The sequence below is a fragment of the Takifugu flavidus genome, chromosome 5, assembly GCF_003711565.1.
Source record: "Takifugu flavidus isolate HTHZ2018 chromosome 5, ASM371156v2, whole genome shotgun sequence".
In the NCBI taxonomy this organism is placed as follows: domain Eukaryota; kingdom Metazoa; phylum Chordata; class Actinopteri; order Tetraodontiformes; family Tetraodontidae; genus Takifugu; species Takifugu flavidus.
The window spans coordinates 6292612-6310312 of NC_079524.1; the positions used below are offsets into that span (position 1 = coordinate 6292612).

At 48.2% G+C, this 17701-nt stretch overlaps 1 protein-coding gene across 3 annotated transcripts in view; it reads left to right on the plus strand.

Annotated features, from left to right (window-relative positions):
• The window catches only part of fam222aa (family with sequence similarity 222 member Aa), a 42700-nt gene that overhangs the window by 16410 nt on the left and 8589 nt on the right, over nt 1-17701 (plus strand). The window contains exons 1-2 of one of the 3 annotated variants that reach the window (XM_057032585.1): nt 4496-4639; nt 4835-4977. In XM_057032585.1, the coding sequence (XP_056888565.1) occupies nt 4881-4977 (97 nt within the window). In that variant the 5' untranslated portion in view covers nt 4496-4639; nt 4835-4880. Of the gene's footprint in view, nt 1-4495; nt 4714-4834; nt 4978-17701 lie in introns of those variants that run through there. The other 2 variants (XM_057032584.1, XM_057032583.1) reach the window with 2 other exon arrangements.

Below are 17701 nucleotides of genomic sequence, written 5' to 3' on the forward strand. Positions count from 1 at the left end.
CGTGTTTTGATTAGAGATGACAGACGACTCGCTGCGATTGGCCTGCCAGACATTCCTCACCGTTCATCCCATGGGTGAAGCTATTGAAGCTGACTGGAATATGGAGCTAACAGCTGAGGGGGTTTTTTTTGTTGTTTTTTTTTTTGCCATCTGCAGAGAAACTGCATATGAATGCGACCGCAATGGCGCGAAAGGCTGCAGGAGTATTTGAACGCCCCGTTAATACGTTATTCCAAAACTGTTTACCACGGCAATAACACCTAAACTACAGGCTTTACTCAGAATGGCCTTTTGTTGTGCTGGATATTTATTGTGCTGGCGTGAGGTGGAGCAGAGCCGGTGGGTGAGTGCATCCAGGGGCTCGTATTGTTCGGAAATCAGTGGCTCTTGTTTGCAGAGCTGGGAGGGTTTGTTAACAATGCTGGGGTTCTTTTTTCCTGTCCCTGAGCGTGTGCCTGCTGGCAAGCGTCCCCTCGCAATTTTTATTTGTCTTTTTGTTTTTTTCTTTATCGATGGTGTGTTTATGGATCGGGTGTAATCAGGCACATTATCGGGTGCCAACGTCCGTGTAGTTTTATATCACGTGTACACAGGTGGACCGAAGGGTGCGCGGGCACCTTGACTGCAAATGTTGCAGTGCTGCTGTGTGGAAATCTCAAAGCTGAAGGGGTTTACCGCCAGCCTTTCACTCCCCCTCCATTCATGTGACGGTGTGGTGACGGAGAAGGGGGGAGCCGAGGATTAAGGGGGTAGAGGCAGAGCCTTGTTAAAGAAAAAGAAAGGTTTTAAGTGTGTAGATTGGATTAACTTGTTTGGGCTTATTAAGAGGGGAGACACAGCGGCTTGTTAAAAGCACTGCGTGGGGCGTCCCACAGCGAGACGGCAGGGTCACCATTCAATTAGGATGAGGCCCCACCTCCGCTCATTGTGGTGGCTGTCTGCCAGGCTCCTGGAGCATGGCTGGGGCTGCACCGGGAGGGGCCCCCTTTTTACTGCTATTAGACTGGGAAGTCTGATTTGTTTTCCTCTAAAAATATTAGATATCACTATTTCACACAAATGCTAATGTAAATAGAAAGTTTATGATAGGACCCACTGAGTTATACTGTGGTTGCAGCCACCTGACAACCGCTTTGTTGAGCTCATATTTCCAGTAATGTTCATCCTCAGTTCTGAGGTGCAATTAGTCGCCCAGTTCCATCTACTCGCTCAGTGGAATATTCCGCTATGTTTTCTGCATGTCACGTCAATGGGAAGGGTGAAGTTATTATTACCGTTATAATTTCTGAACCCATCGCGGCAACATATCTGAACGCAGAACTTTTTTACTTTTGCTCGGCGCAGCCTCTGTGCTGCGTGATGAATATTAAACGGGTTTGAAAATACTGGCCCCGGACTAAAAACTACTTACGCCACACTTGTTAGTCTGGCCTTGCCTCAAGTTCTTCCTCTATTGAGCTTTGTGTTAGTTAGAAATTAATTTGCCGGGAAACTGCACGCAAAGCATTCCTCCCCTCGCTGTGGCTTTTGACAAATCAGGGTGGCATTTTTCACGTGTATTTATTCGCATTAAACGTCGGCTCGGAATGCAATTCTGAAGCCACTTAGTTTTCACTCTAGCAACAGCAGACAGGGACGAATTCTTTTTGAAACACAAGCAGAACATTTCACTTTTTTTTCCCTGTGAATGAGCAAACATTCAGCGGCTGTCATATTTTGACACCAGACACCGTTAAGACTTCCATCCTGTCCGTATCGTTTGGAGGTTGAAGTCCCACTTATCATCTGCCCGACGCCGTTATTCACATGAGACATGTGCAGCTGAAAATGCACACATGCACTCAGTGTATTCACCCATGACCACCCAGCTACTGCCTGCATGCGCTTGGCAGGATGCTTATCTGGACGGACAGCTTTGGGTGCAGGGAGCCATCTCCTCTGATCTCCACTGCAGTTTAAGAACCTTTTAACTTCGAAATAGCCCTCTGCCAAGTCCAACGCCTCTTGATTCTGGCTTACTCCCTCATCTCGTGGGACCGGTCTTCCGCCCCCATCGCAAAACCCCCGCAGCAGCGTTGGCAGAACGGGAAAGAGCCGATAGACATCCTGGCTTATGAGATATCCCTGTGTTAGTGTAATAGGAGACCAGTGAGTGGGTTGGATATGTGAGTGGAGTGCAGGTTCTCTGTGTGGTGTGTTGGCCCGTTTGTTGCGTGTGTGTCACACACATCCCACTGCATCTTTGCAGGGATTGACCAGGGCATGGCGAGCTGTTTTAGGGCAGCTGCGTGATGGGTCACAGGGTTTCGCTTTGGGGATAATTTCCTGCCACTGACAGACATCTGCTAAGTAGCACAATAACCTAATGGGAGGAGATTAGAGGAAAGGGGACATGACACAGGAGCCAAAGACTTGCTCCTTCTGCTTTGCTCTTAAAGGCAATAATAGAGGAAAATTGGTTCTTGAAATTGAATGGGGGGGTGGGCGCAGGTCTCTTTCAGCAAAGTATAAAGCCTCAGAATACATTTTGTGAGCGGCAAATGGAGAAAAATGGAGGGTAGTTACACGATTGTCTTTTATTTCAGAGAGGCAAATTCTGTGGAGGTATCCCCCACTAAGACTGGCTTTTAGTCCCAATCTGCACCATGTGTCCCTTTTCCTCTCTTTCAGTGACCGTCTTTTAACAAATGGGCTGTGAAGATGGGCCCGTTGTGAAATTAGTATCCTCGCACAGAGAACACAGAGAAAGGATTATGTGAATAGCCAGTAATGAGCTGAAAGTGCCAGTGTGTTCGGGCCAGGCCTGCCTGCGCGCGAGAGGAAATGGCACCGCGGGCGACCTTTTTTTTCCCTCTCGAGCACCTGGCGAGAAATAGAGTGGGCACTCTCTCTCCCATCTGCAAAATGTGGGTGTATGTGCGAGCGAGAGAGCGCCGCTCAATTAGGAAATTCAGCCAGCAGAGATTTCATTTGGTCGCATCCATTAGAGAGACGCAGGATCCATCGTCTTCATGTTTCTGACTTGAGTTTTTCTGCCTTCCATCAGAACCACGCTTGCTATTCATTATCACGATCCAAGGTCATATTAAAGGAAAACACAGGATGAGCTGCTTGCAGAATTTTCTGGAACACCTGTGGACGTAAAAACAAATCTAAAATCAGATTTTTATAATTCCGTAAGACAGGAATCACGGCTTGACACTCTCAAACGTATTCAGTACCGCTGTTTAAAGAAACTTTTTAACAGAACCATTTCCCTGTTTGATAAACCTCCTAAGGGACATTTGGTCAATCGGAGATGCTGGTTGGCTTTAATGCTCGAAGCGGTTCCATGGTGGTGCATTTTTCACCTCTGGTTTCGCTTTATTCCATAAATGACTGCGCTCATGAGCCGGCAATTTATGACCCGCCATTAATTTATCAAGTAATCATTCTAATAGCTTTCTTTCATATTAAAATTATAATCTATACAACTCAGTAATGGACTGATGGCAGGTGACTAAATGTTCATTTAGTGATTCGCTTGGAAAATAAATAACACAGGACGAGGCTGCGACAGGCTCGTGACGAATCATTTTTCAATAATCTGCCAGGCATGACGAAAGGAGACGCAGCCGCTGACAGCGTAGATGAAATATTTGCCTCTGTTCTCTGTTTTAATATGGGGGAGACTAGCCCAGATGGAAACGATAGCGTTTTCTCATACAGCATACTTGGTGCTCAGAAGAAAAGCACGGCTGAGCTTCTGCGGCCTGGTGGCAACAGCACATCTTTGTGGCATCTAAAGAATAATTACAAAAGTGAAGCAAAATACGGATCGACTCTTGTCTTTATTGGATAAAAATGCTGTTTTTGGACCTGAATGATTTTCTCCTCTGGCATATAATCTAAGTAGAAGGCTTTGTAATCAGTCATCGTTGTGCCATGTGTCACCACTGTGTTGCTGATTAATGATAGCCTCCGTGTTATTTGATTATTGAGGGTCCGTCTGGCTTCTTGTGTTTTATATATATAAATATATCCATACGCACGCGCACATACAACTGGGTCCTGTGTTTCTGCTGATGTGACTGACTTTCTGAGGGGAAACGGCCTCCCTGTACCCGAGTGAAGGTGGCTGTGTGGAAAACAGAGTGTAGAGCTGGAGATTTATGGCCTGGAGGGAGATTGATTAGTGCCGTCACGAGCCCTGATGTACGGCTGGCAGTCTCCCCTTTCCCAACTCATCACATTTGGTCACACACACTCACATGCAACCATACGGTTCACCACACAACCACACATACACCCAGACACGGCCCTGTCCTGCAGGCCTCTGCTGACTCCCTCCAGAGCTGTTGCATGTTAACTTGTCGCAGACAGACTGCTGTTTTCTCAGCATTACCATTTTTTTTTCTCCATCCATAGATAACACCATCAATCAACCCCCCCCCCCCCAACAAACTCACAAACACACTGGCCTGGAAGGAATGTGCGTGAGCATTGCTACATTCTGTGTTGGCCTGCGTGTTTGTTTTGAGGACAGTTTCATTGTCAGGAGATGCAGTTGAATGGTTGCGTGGACGTGCTGTTTGACGCTGCAGAGTGACTAGTCTGGACTCTGCTCTGAACCCGTGTCGACCGTGCTGCTCCAGTGCAGGTGTGTGTTTATCATTCAGCCCGCAGAGCCGAGAGGCAGGCAGCTGTATCCGTGCCTTCCAAATTAAATCCTGGGTGAGAAACCGAGCCAGCGCCAGAGCTCCCACAGTCTCGCCGGACTGGGCCGCGAAGCTCCGACCGCAGTTTGTCCTTCTCAGCTCATCTGATGTTCCTCTCTTTCTCTTTCCTGCTGCAGGTTGGCCGTAGAACTGCCTCGGCTGTAGTACTGTGCCCACCCCGTCATGCTGGCCTGTCTGCAGAGGAGGCAGAATCCTCCACCCCAACACCCGGTGTGCGCCACGAAGACCCTGGAGCCGCCGCAAACCCTCAGACGGAAATGTGAGTTAACAAACCCACGGCAAGCGATTCAGCTTGAGAAAAGCTTCTTTTGTCAATGATCTTTAGGCTAATAGCTACGGTGAATACTGAATGCGACCTGCACTGTGAATAAATGACGGGGAAAAAGGTTTTCCGGGTGTTGTCGAACAGCGTTGCCTCGTTGCTCTGAGGAATTTTAAACAGTTTAATTTGCTCTGCACTTAGCCCTTGGATTGCGGCGTTGTTTGGCTACTTATTGAGAGATGGCTGTTTTGCTGTGCTGATTGTGCAGTCGTGGCAACGGGGGCCGAGCAGACAGTGTTTAACGTGCCTCACTGGCCCCGGGTGACCCTGAGGGTCTGTAAACATTTACAGTGTCTGGCCCTGGCAGTGCTGGTCGCCTGTAAAGCATGACAGCTGCTCTGTTTGCTATCTGAGCACCACCCTCTGTCCACTCACAAAATGGTGCAAAGGGACAGAGATGAGCCCTGTTCTCCAAAAAAGACACGTGAGAAAAACCAGATCCAACCAGTTTGGGATTAGAGGGCTGGGACAGTCAGGTAGCTTGAAGGTGAATTTCTCCCTAATATTGTTAAAGCTTCGGGGTAAACCCTTTACATCTGCTGACAAGAGGAAAGGTCTCTTCTCCTTATTGGACACTCCCTGAGTCTTTACTAACCTTTGTTTGTATGGAAGACCAGCCCAAGCCGATTAAAAGGACTAGCGTATGCAGAGAAGAGGAGAACTAACCTTCAAGTTCTTCTACCTCAGCTTAGAGAGGCTTAGCGAGGAGAGAAGCTTCCATGCTTCTTCATCAGTGCAGCATTGTATCCACCCTGCAACCACTCCAGGGAAAGGCTTGAAAGAGACACTGATTGGCTGAGAGAGGAACTGAAGCGGCGCCTGTGTTGCGATGAGTTTAGTACTCATCGGCCAATTAGCTGCTTCTCAACTAAACATCACTGTATGGTCACCTTCCGTCGAGGAGAGTCACAGGCAGAGGGGTGGTGTTTGCTTCCTCTGGCCTCAGTCTTTTGTTTGTTTGTCCATATCATATGGAATTTTATGGGTGTGTGTGAATAAGAGAGCGAGGGAGGGCTCAACAGAGCCGTGGGCGCATTTAGACGGGGCAGCTCCTCCGTTGAGTGGGGATAAACTAGGCCCTCTAATGAGGTTTCGAAAAGAGGTGAAGTGAAAGAGAGGACAAAGAGGAGCTGCACAAAATAGAATTAGTGAAGGAAAAGACCGAAAGGAAAGGAGGGAAATGGAGGGAGTCCTCAACAGTCGTCTTAATCGATTCCCTCTTTCCAATTTCATAGGATTAACCCACTTCCTCTCGGGGTCCGTTATTGAGGAGCAGCCAGTGGGAGTCGGGACTCAAATCAATAGAGAAAAAGAACAGTCTCCCTCCTGCCTCCACCCTTACTGACCCTCTCTGTGTCTCCCCCTCTCCTTCTCCACCTGTTAAATCCTTTGATTGAAAGACTACCACAGCGACTGACTTGAGGTTCATAATGAGGATGTTTGAACATAATAGCCCCCTTTCTGTCCTCGTGGGGGGGATGGGGGGTGTAGGCAAGTGTTGGATTTCCACCACTGCGCGGCTCTTGGCCTCAATAAGGCGATTGTTCGTCTGGGCCCGGAAGGGGTGCAAAAAGGCAGACCGGGGCTGGCTGCAGAAGTGGGCACGCTCAGGTTGCCATGCCGAGCGCGCGGGGCTTCGTGATTGATTGTCCACAGCCCAGCTTGTGCCAGCATAGAGGAAGTTTGAGGTTAAGGTGACCTGGTCTCTTAGGAGGAGGAGGGTGAGTGCTGGAACACACCCCCCCCCCCCCCCACACACACACACACACACACACACACACACACACTAAATGGACAGGAGAGAGCTTACCTGTGAGGCAGAGGTGAACTGGCACATGTACATTTGTTGTTTTTTTTCCTGTGTGTGTGCGTGTGTGCGTGTGTGTGTGTGTGTGTGTGTGTGTGTGTGTGTGTGTGTGTGTATGCGCCGCGAGGGCTAGAAGTAGTGGAGATGAGGGGGGTTTTTTTTAGGAAAAAAGCCTGCATGCAGACGAAGAGTGGCTGCACAGTTCATTGATGCGACTCCCATTAAAAATCCTTCATACCCTCAATAAAAAAGGACTTAACTGCCTCCACCATCAGCTGGAAGCATTCAGATTGGCTGGCCAGACAATCAATTTCCCCCAAGCGCACACAGCTTAGCGAGAGAAACGGGAGGCGGAGAGCGGGATGTTTCCATTATCACAGCCCGCTCTGTGTCTGGACTCGCGTGGAGGGGGGAAAGGCGTGTGTTTATGTGTTGGGGGGGGGGGGGGAGCACTCTAAAGCAGAGAGTACAGGGGAGAAAGGAAGGAGCAGCAGAGGGAGGTGGAAAAAGCCAGATGAGTCGAGAAGAGAGGAGGAGAAGCGAAGAGGGAGATGGAGGGGCATGCTTTTCAAAAAGCCATTGACCGCCTGCCCTTAAAAATATCATATTGGATTAGCCTCACAGAGACGGCCTTTTGATATTTTTTCTTTGGCCGTAGTAATAAAAGGAGCGCGGAGCGTTACTTGAATTATAAATCATAGGCACTTGCTTTCACTGCGCCCAAATTCCTCACATATGTGGCTGCACTCTTCAGTGCCAGCCCCTGTCATTTTTAATTAAATCCCCCCTTATGGGTGACATTTGTAGCGTGCCCCCCCCCACCTCCTTCGCGCTCCCCTCCATGTCTCTCTACCACTGCCCTAGATGGAGACATGAAAGGCAGAGACGGCAGCGGAGCCAGAGCCTCTCATTGTGTCGTGCCCCAGAGAGAGGGCACCCATCCAGACAGATGAGACGGAGAGACCCTGCGAGAGGAGAGGGGTGAATGGACGCCACTGACCCTGGCCAATCTCAGCCAGCAGTCGCCTCTCTCGCCGCCATCCCTCTCCCTGAGCATCATCCTCCATTTTGGATTTGGAGGTCCAGGGATCAGGGGTGAATGTCCAGCTCCGGTGCATGGGAGAGATGGAGGTGTGCCAGGCTGCTGATAAGTAACACTGAGATGGCTATTCAGAAGCATGAGCCCCCACCCCCACCCCGCACACACCCGCCTCCACGAAAAATGCCTCCACCCAGGCCCAGACAGCAATTATTCAGCCACATGTCAGCACAAGAATAACAGATCCAGAAGCCCTCAGTTGACCAGCTGAATATTTCTGGCTGCTATATTTTGGTTCTGGACCTGGAACAAAAATGGTGAACGACGGATACACACCTCCTTCTGATGACATTAGAATTACTGAGCAAATGATCGTTACTAACCGAAAAAACGAAAACTGTTTTAAGATGAACTCAGAAGACCAGTTTGCTGCCATAAGTACACACACTCATAGTCAAGCACGCCCGCAGCCACAACTCCTCCTGACACCACCCAGAAGGCCCGAGGTGCCAATCAGCAAGGTGTAAATGGAAAAGCTCCCTGAAGGTCTGATATTCGGGGGTCATGCTTGGTCAGGGCAGGTTTAGCCCTGGTCCTGCTTGAATGACGGAGACAACCTGTCCGTGTCGCACACAGCCTCAGGACATGACAGGGCGGCTCACCTGGGGATTGTAGTTTTCCTAATAGCCTTGTCCCTCTGTGGCCGAGCTGCCACAGCCATTAGTTTGCTTTGCTCTCAGCAGCTTCTCTTCCTGAGCCACACCTCCAGGGAAGGGGAATAGGCTCAGGTAATGATCTCCAGTTACCTCCTGTCTGCTGACGTTGTGAGAGACACAACAACGGAATTAACTGGCCCTATCTGATTGCATCATGCTAACCTGACGCCTGTTATGAGGAACGTTTTATGTTGAATATTAAAATATGGTCCGGAACGCCAGTGGGAATAACAACCAGTGTCCCTATATACCTTATAACTGAAGGGGGCGGGGGCTGATCACACTTCACCTTTATCCACTAAATGAACAAACCTCTTGTACCCACAGAAGAAACTCTTGTAGTTTGGAGTTCCATAATAGGCCACAGAGAAGCGGAGGTTGCTAGACCTTTTTATTTAAAGTTAAAGTTGTCTGAAAGTCTGGGTGCCTCTCATGTGTTCTCAATTCCCTGGTTTGCACAACTGCACATGGTACAGTGTTCAGAATTTCAACCTATGGCTGTACTGCAGTATCCGAGGCATTAGTGGAGTTGCCTGTGTGAAATGTCTGTTTTATTCTGTCCTCGTGCACGCCGCAGGTTCTCTTGGCATATCAGCTCTGGCACACGTACGATCATTTCCGTCTGGCAGTATATAACACACCTATGCCTTCCCCCCCCTTCTGCTGGGCGAGGAGGTCTCACTGTCTCAGGAGGGGTTCTCCAGGGAGAGCGACTCTGCTTTAGTTTTGGTCACAGTGGGATTTGGGTTGGAAAAAGTATCCTTGGATCCAAAGTCTCTTGGCATTTGGGCTTTCCAGGTGGAAGGCACTGACGTCCCCTGTCTTTGCACGCCAAACAGTGGGGGCGAGTGGGAGGACACAAGCGATACCGCTAGTGAGCATCCAGACAGGAAATGACCAGCAGCCTGGTCCATCCTTGATATGAGCAAAGCAGAGACTCAGCTCAGCGCCCGACTCTGTGCAGTTGGAAATCCTGTTTTTATTTTCCTTTTAAATGAAACTCTGTATAGTATTAAATCTATATTCAGAAAGCGGCACGTTAGAATAGGTTCTAAGGTCTGAAACGTGTTTACATATACTTTATCTAAGCTGTTGTTTGGAGTCACTAACATTTAACATACATGTGGAAATAAATCAAGACCGCAACATTAGAAGAGCCTGCGTGGTTGTCTGATCCAGTCATGAACTCACATTAAATGTACCGTCCACGCAGCAGAGGCTGGCATAAAGGTCACACTTGTCTGGTGTCCCTTGCTTAAAGTTTAACTGGATTAATTGGCCGTGGTCGGCGATCTACCCTACAGCGAGGACGCCACACACCTCACCCAACGTGAACCCATTTCAGTTTCATGCACCTACATGGTTTTTTTTTAATTATTTTGATTTCTCTTCTTTTATCACTGCTTCTGTAAGGGCGTTAACATTCCATTTAACTTTTATAGACACACACATACATATACAAGCATTTTTATTATTTATTATTAGTTTCGTTATTGCAAGATGTATGAATAATTGGAGGGAAGGACGCCCAATTCAACAATTATTAAACTCTACAGCTGTTGCCGACTGATTCTGCTGTAATTATTGAATGAAATGAGTTGATTGGAATAACAATGTTTTTTGTCCAAATCAAATTAATTCTGGCATTTGTTTCGCACATTACAAGACATTTTCATCATTAGGAAGAAATAAATTAAAAGAAAAACACATCAGTATAAAACAAGTTCTCCTAATCACAGTCTGGACTGAATTTTTATGTCCTGCGAATCTTGTTGTGACCAAAACGTGCGTGGTTGCCTCGCGCCTGTCTCCTTCTGACGCTTAAAAGGGAGGTGATGCTCCAAAAAGGGCACAGCAGGCAGTAAAACACTGGATCTTCACATTCCACTGTGCTGAAATGACATCCAAGTTGTTGTTTTTAAATAAAATGCAGAAATTTCACGAAGATAAAACACCTTTTAATTGATGGTCCGAGCTGAGGATTTTGAGCTCCAAGCCATACTTCAAGGATTGAACGTACAGCTGCTGTTAAAAGCAGCCCCACAATCCCATCAGCATTAAAACTTGAGGAATCTTTTTCTTCTTGCTGAAAATGTATCCATTTGTATCTGTTCTCCTCTTGGCATGTGTACTGCAGCTGAGTGCCTTGTTGTCTGCGCGCTGTTAAATATTAATTGGGAATCAGTGGAGGACTTGTCTCCTAAATGATACAACAGAAGGGCCCAGGCTTGCCTGAGGCAGCCTGCAGGCGCCTTTCTTCTTCCATTTACCTGCAGGCCTGCGCACCAGCACTTCCTCCAGTCTGACAGGCCTGCCCAGATGCCTGCAGCCTCCCTGCTTCTCTCTTCCTCCATCTCGGCACTTTTTCCCTATCGCTGCGTGCACTTACAATCCCTACCTCTGGGGTCCTTTACTCCAAACCTGTGTGTGCAAGTGTGTGTATTTGTGTGTGTTGGTGTCGCTGTGTCCTGTTGAGCTCGTGCAACGACGGTGAAGGCTCCATGCTCTGGGCTGTACATGAGGCCCTTTGAGAAAATAATGTCAAAGCGTGGCATCTTCTCCTGAAGACAGGACAGGGAGGGCGGGACATGAATCTTTCATGTCAGGGTTTTCATTTGTTGTACCTCTGCTGATTCCTGTGCCCCGTGCCACTCCCCGCTCTCCCTGCTAATCTGTTTCTTCCCCTCGATGCTTTCCACATAACTGGCTTCGTGGCTTGTGTTCCTTCCTTGCATGAGCCTCCCTTTGTTCGCCTCTATCAGCCGTGTCATCTGGAGAGATGCGCCGAGACAAAACAACTGGCACCAGTTGCTTTTCACCACATCGGCGAGCTCTGACTTCCCTCGACGGTCCCTTGCTGATCTCAGAACATTTGGCTTCGGATTTGCTTTGGAAAACAAAGCAACACGTTTTTGAGTCTGTATCACAGGAACTGGAGGAAAAACTGTCCCTGAGGTTTCAGCGAGGGTGAACAACACGCTGAGGAGGCAGCAGAGAGGCAGCAGGGCTATAACTGGAGGAGAGAAGGGGTTAATTTGATGCCATAGGAATGAGTTCACGGGCTCACGAGCACAGGCCTAATCACACATGACAATATCGGCTGGTGTGCCAGTCGCAGCACATAACCAGCTCGCTGCCTCTGCTGACTCTGGGTATTTTGCTGATAAAGCTCTGCTTTCTAGACCATGCTGTATGCACAATGAGGGTGGGAGGCAGGCCTGAGGGCTGCTTCACCACAGGCGGGCTGTGCACTGGGGGCTACATCCTTGCATCTATACAGAGCCATGCATACCACTAAACCCTTTGGCCAGACTTTATTATTAAACTGGGGGGCAGTTTTGTGATGAATATAGTCATTTTTCCCCATTTATAATCCATTATGTTTCCCATCAGGAGAATTAATTATTCCCACCGGAGAGAGGCTGACAGAACTTACTGAAATGAGGTCGCAGCTGTGTCAACAGTGTGCAAAATTCAGGTTGCTGGTTTTTCTGTTGCAATGCTTTTTGCGTCATGGGAACAAACATCAAATCTGTCCTTTTTTGTTTATGCGAGGCAGCGCAAAGTCCGAGTTATGCACGTTGCCCCATTTTTTGTGTTTGTTTGACGCACAGGCATCTGACAAAAAGCTTGACATGGCTGTGGCTGCCATGCATTCCTTTGTGGTGAGGATATAAAAGAGGTCATCAGCCACCAACCGGTGTTTATACAGGACAGCCAGCACGACCATCAGCAGCCGACATAGATGAGATCTTAGACAGGGTGATCTTATGCGCCTCATGTTCTTCATACCTTACGTGCCAGGCAGAGATGCAAAGTCTATCAGATGTCCCCATAAATATCCTCATCTTTCCACTTTCTTTGTGTTTTGCCAAGCTTCGTGGTGATAATGATGTTTTTAATTCCAGAGAGAGGCGGTAGATGTGCTGCGGTGGTGCCAGCGGTGTTAATGGGGCAAGAATGCAGGACAAGTGCTTTCCCACGCTGTTCGTTTTCCTCTGCCGGCCGCGATTGAGACGAGGCTGTGGGCCGGCGAGGCTGCGCTAATGCAGCCAGAGTGCAGACAAATGGAAAGTGACACTTGTGTGTGTAGAATGGTATTTGTGGTGACGCTTTGACTACAGATAATAAAGTGTTCGCCCTGAGGTGATTTCGCCCTGCAAGCGCCCCAGATGAAACTCACTTACTGAGAGGAGGAGAGGGAGGAGACGGAGAGGGAGGCTGGAGAGACAGATGAAGGAGAAGAGGAGACAGAGCGATGTGGGGAGGAGGTGCAGAGGATGAAAAAGAGGGAAGATCAGGGGTAATTTCAGTGCAGGGAGAGGGAGTTCCAGCCCTCGCATTTGTCTTATTCAGCTTGTGTTTTCACGGGAATGCAACAGAAATTGTGCTTAATCGATGCAATTCAGAGTTCCTCATTTTGACATTTCATCATTATCGATGTTGGAGCTAATAAAATGAAAGGACATTGGGTTTCACTGGCAACCGAAATGCTTAAAATAAGTGTTGCACGATGATGTGCACAGGAGCCTCAGCACCTGGCTCTGCATCCTGTAAAGGCTACATTATAACAGCAACAGTCGTAACAGCAACAGGCTAATTAATTTTCATGAGGGAACCAGTAAAAAGAAGATATAAAGTGTAGCAAAATGTAAACATGGCAGTGTCTTGTTGATGCAATAATTCATTTTTTTGTGGGCAAACCAAATTCGGATTTGATTTTGTGATTGCACAGCCTCAAGTTAAAGTGGAGAAATTTAATCAGCTCAGGATTTGGACAAACATCTGTTGTGGAAGGAGTCCTTCGCCACCCTGGCATCCACTGATTTGAGGGCAGCGTGTCGCACCAAAGTACTCACCATGAACACATAACAGCAACAAATTATGGGCTTGCGTTTGCTAATTTCTTGTGTAACCAGTGGGAGCGGTGTACCAGTGGAATTGTTCCCACAGTAGTGGCTCAGCAGGGTGGCTGAAGGAGCCAGAGAAGGGCTCAGAGGGGCCTCTTCAAACATAAACGGTGCTGCCCTCCAAGCAAGAACGTGAGATTCCACACATCATGAGGACGTGCAGACAAAAAGTTTTCATCCCCGAGTTTTTATCTGGACCATCAAATGCACAGCTGAGCATCCTCTGTTGCCCCCGGCGCCGCCTCTTCACCGTCTCGCAGTGGGATGTTTAAGGAGGCGCAGCTTGGCTCCTTGTTTTGGTGTTTTCAATCTGCTTGAGGAGGAACTAGATTAAATCTTAGACGAGATTAGGTTTAATCAAATGAAAGATTAGACTTCTGGCTTTTGTCCACCCCCCCTCCCCCAAAAAAATTCCATTTTAACAATTTGAATGGATTTTCAACATTGTGCAATCTCAGCAAACCCGCGCCAGAACCGGATGTGGATCGCTCAGCTATTCGGGATGTATGTTGGCAGGTTGGAAACCCAGTGCACAGCGGCAGTTTGGTGGTCGGGAATCTGAACAATGATCTGCTTGGATCCACCAATTCTAAAAGGGAGGCAAAATAAAATCGAACAGGCCGACTTTTAGAAAAGTTAATGTGAGCAATTTGGAGGTTTGCTGAAGGAGAATACGTGTTCTTTCCAGTGTCTTCCAGCGCGCGCTTGTTTGATGATTGTGATGACAGAAGCAGTCATGAATTCGCACAGTTCAATCTTCTGAGAAATCATGGTGGTTTGATTTTTATCTGTGCAATTATAGATAGCCGAGGCCTAACAAATAATTGCCTTGATTTCTCTCTCTCTTGCTCTCCCACTATGTTGCAAAGATAAATCAACCTTGAGGTGAACGGAGGGAGATGAGTGTTCCTAAAAATGGCTTTTCAGATATCAAGGAAGCAGCAGGGTTGCTGTTCTCCTAACAGGCACTTGAATTGATTAGTGCTCTGGTTGAGGGCATATTCAACATGTCTTCCCCCCCTGCAAGGCTGCTCTACCCTGTTGATCGCTGGCTTACACATCTGCTTCCTCTGCTCCCTCTCTCCTCAGGAAGCTCCTGTGGGGCACTGGGGCTTTGATTGACTGGCGGACCTGTCCACAGGATGCCTCTATTATTATCATCTCTACCTCTGCACGGGGTGGTGGGGGGGGGGGGGGGGGGGGGCTGTGTCCAGGGGGTAGTGCCGAGAGCTCCCGCTTTGTGCGGCCGATAGTCAATTAGAGGCAGCGCACTGCCGGAGACGAGTGGGATGCAGGGTTAATTGCAGAGGACCAAACAGCTGGCTCTATCAGGGCCCATTGTGTTTGCAGCAGTTGTCACGGCAATTGAGGCCTGACTGTAATCGCTGACTAATCAGCCTTGTGCCAGATGACACTTCCATTAGCACAAGGCAGGTATTGTTCAGGATGCAGAGCTGCCTTCGGCTCGTTCTCGCCAGCCCGCCGCCATGCAGATGCTAACACAGGAGACGATGGCGTCGTTTCTGATCCTATCTGCTGTAAGGCTGCAGGTCAAGGGCTTGTCCAGGGAACAATGCTGCTCAGTCTGCCCTTTCCAGAGCGCCACGCATGTGAGAGGTCAAACATCAAGACGGTGGACTGTAACTTGCATTAGCTGCCGATTGGGACTTCAGTATAATAAGGGTCAGGGGTCCATTAGGGTGGAAGAAATCGATTGTTTTGTTAGAGTAACGATGGACAAAATGAAAGCTCCCAAAATTGTTTCCATTCATCTCCCTGGTTGTCTTTCTGCTCCTGTTATCTCCCCGATGTAACTTCATCCAAGGCTCTGTTTGTCTGACTAAAGTGCACTCATTCTTCAGTGGAAATTTAATTGCAGTTCTTTAAGCACACGTTTTCCCCCCTCAGCTCACCGGGGGATGCGGTCAGAGGAGATCAAAGTGTGTGGGAAATGGTAAATTGGGATGCAGCCTGGTGCAAGGGAGCCCATGCCAAGAGCTTTTTGATGTATGGGGGGGGCTTTTTTAACTAATAAGACTTCCAGAACCTGTTCGTAATTTCAGAACAGTAGCAGCCTGGAACATTTCAGGTAGTTCTCAGACCTTTTTTCTCTTCTTGTTCATTTAAACCTCTAATTAAAATGCAAAGCGTTCGCATGGTCCTCTGGATGTGGTTGGTGCACACTCGCACAGCCTCTGACTCCCTATCTCCTCTCCCTTTTTCATCACTCCCCCAACACCCCACCCTCCTCCACCGCGCCTCACCTAACTCCCTGCTCTCATACTCGCTCTGGCTGCCTTTGCTTCTTGTGATCAACACAATTTGACCTCTCACTTGGAAGAAGTGCACAGAATTTAATGGATTTTTTACAGTCTAATCTAACCAGTTCCCTCTTTATTGCTGTTTTGTACCCAGTGGACCTCATCTTTACCACCCTGACGCCGCCACCGCCACCTCTCTTCCACCTCCACTCTCACACCAAGAAAATTAGTTCATCAGAATTCAAAATGCACTGCTGGCTAATTAAAGGAGTGTTAATTGAGTGTTCAGAATCGGGCACCCCCTTTACCAAACTCACACAGCTACACACGCGCGTGCATAATACGCAGAAACGCACATGCAATCACAGCGACAGCACGGGGTACACCAAGGACGTTGCGCTTGGGGAGTTTCATGCCAATCAAAAATGGAGAGAAAAGAGAGTGCCCATCCTCCCAGTGAAATGGGATTTTCAAGATCATATCTTGGCCTAGTGCGGCTCAGTCTGCCGCTGCTATCGAAAGCCTCGCTATCTCTTTTTGACCGCTGGAGAGTATAACTCCGCGCAGATAGCTCCCCTCACTGTGTGCCTTGTGCTAATGAGGGGTGGCATTTAGAGATGTGCTGCTCTGACACATGGGCATTGTGTGCCAGGCACTGGGTGATTAAGGACGAAGGTCAGCCCATTAATTGCCTCCCTGCCATCTCCGCTCCCTGGCGCGTGATCTCTCAGCGCTAATGCATCTGTTTGCCTGAGCTTTTATCTCTGTTCCAATGCGGCTCAGTTACACGGTTGGTTTGTTTACGTTCCGTCCTATGAACTTTTCCTTTTTTGCTACTGTTTTTATTATATATATATATAATCTTTAAAGGCTAGCCTCTGCTTTCCTTCCCATTTTCTGTAATTTCTTTCATGTGCTTGGGAGTGCACATACCCTCCTGTGCTTAGGAAGGGAAAAAGGCACATTCTTCCATCCCAGGGGAAATAATTAATCCTTACAAGGCTGTTGCATGTTGAAATGAAGTGAGTGTGAAGCATTTAGCCCAGGAGGCATTGCAGGCTGTCGCCTGTGCAGGCACCTGTTGTTGTCCCTGCCCTACATTTCATGAGAGTGCTGAGCAGAGAATAACAACATGCTCTGATGATGGCAAATGAGTCTCACAGCTCCAGATGCACGTTCGTGTGCGTGTTTTTGTTTTTGTTTCCTCATATTGTGTATTAGGTTTTCACGCACGACCAGGCTGGAGACTATATGCAGGTGCAGGAAGCCCCCCCCCTTCCCCCTTCCACCTCACGAAGAGGTGAGGACTCGCACAAAAGCGGCAGTCTGGGCTGTGTTTATCAGCCGGCACCATCTGTATGCTGCTTCTCTGTGTTCACTGCAGCCTAAACCAATAAGACACAGAGCACCAGGCTTAAAAGAGACTCTCTCTGTTAACCTTTATGTCCTCACTAAGAGACTTACTGCTCCAGAGGAGAGAGATGCGATGTGGGGACTGTGTGTGTAGCGGAGTAACCGAGTGAAACCACACCTCCGACTGTGGCCACACTCGCCCTAATCAACTTTGCTATAAAATTCAAACCATGGAACTTTTTTTAAGAGGATGCAGAAATCAGAAGCATCCAGATGCTCATTTGCCTCCAATTCCTCTCTTTCCTTTATGCCGGTGGGTTCTAATAACCGGAAGCCTTTGTGGGGCTGAGATGGGTTTGTAGGCCTGAAAGGCCTCTAATCCCTGTGGCCTGTGAAGTGTGAAGCCCTTTGATGCCAGGTTGGCGTGCCAAAGGCTCTTTCTATTGACAAACAAGGGCCAAGCAGGGAAAAGCTGCACAGAGAGAGTTTTTCTTAAGAGATGCAGGCCAAAGCATGGAAAATATGGACCCAGTCAGTGAGAAGGAGTAGAATTACCCACCCTTTAATTAATTTCT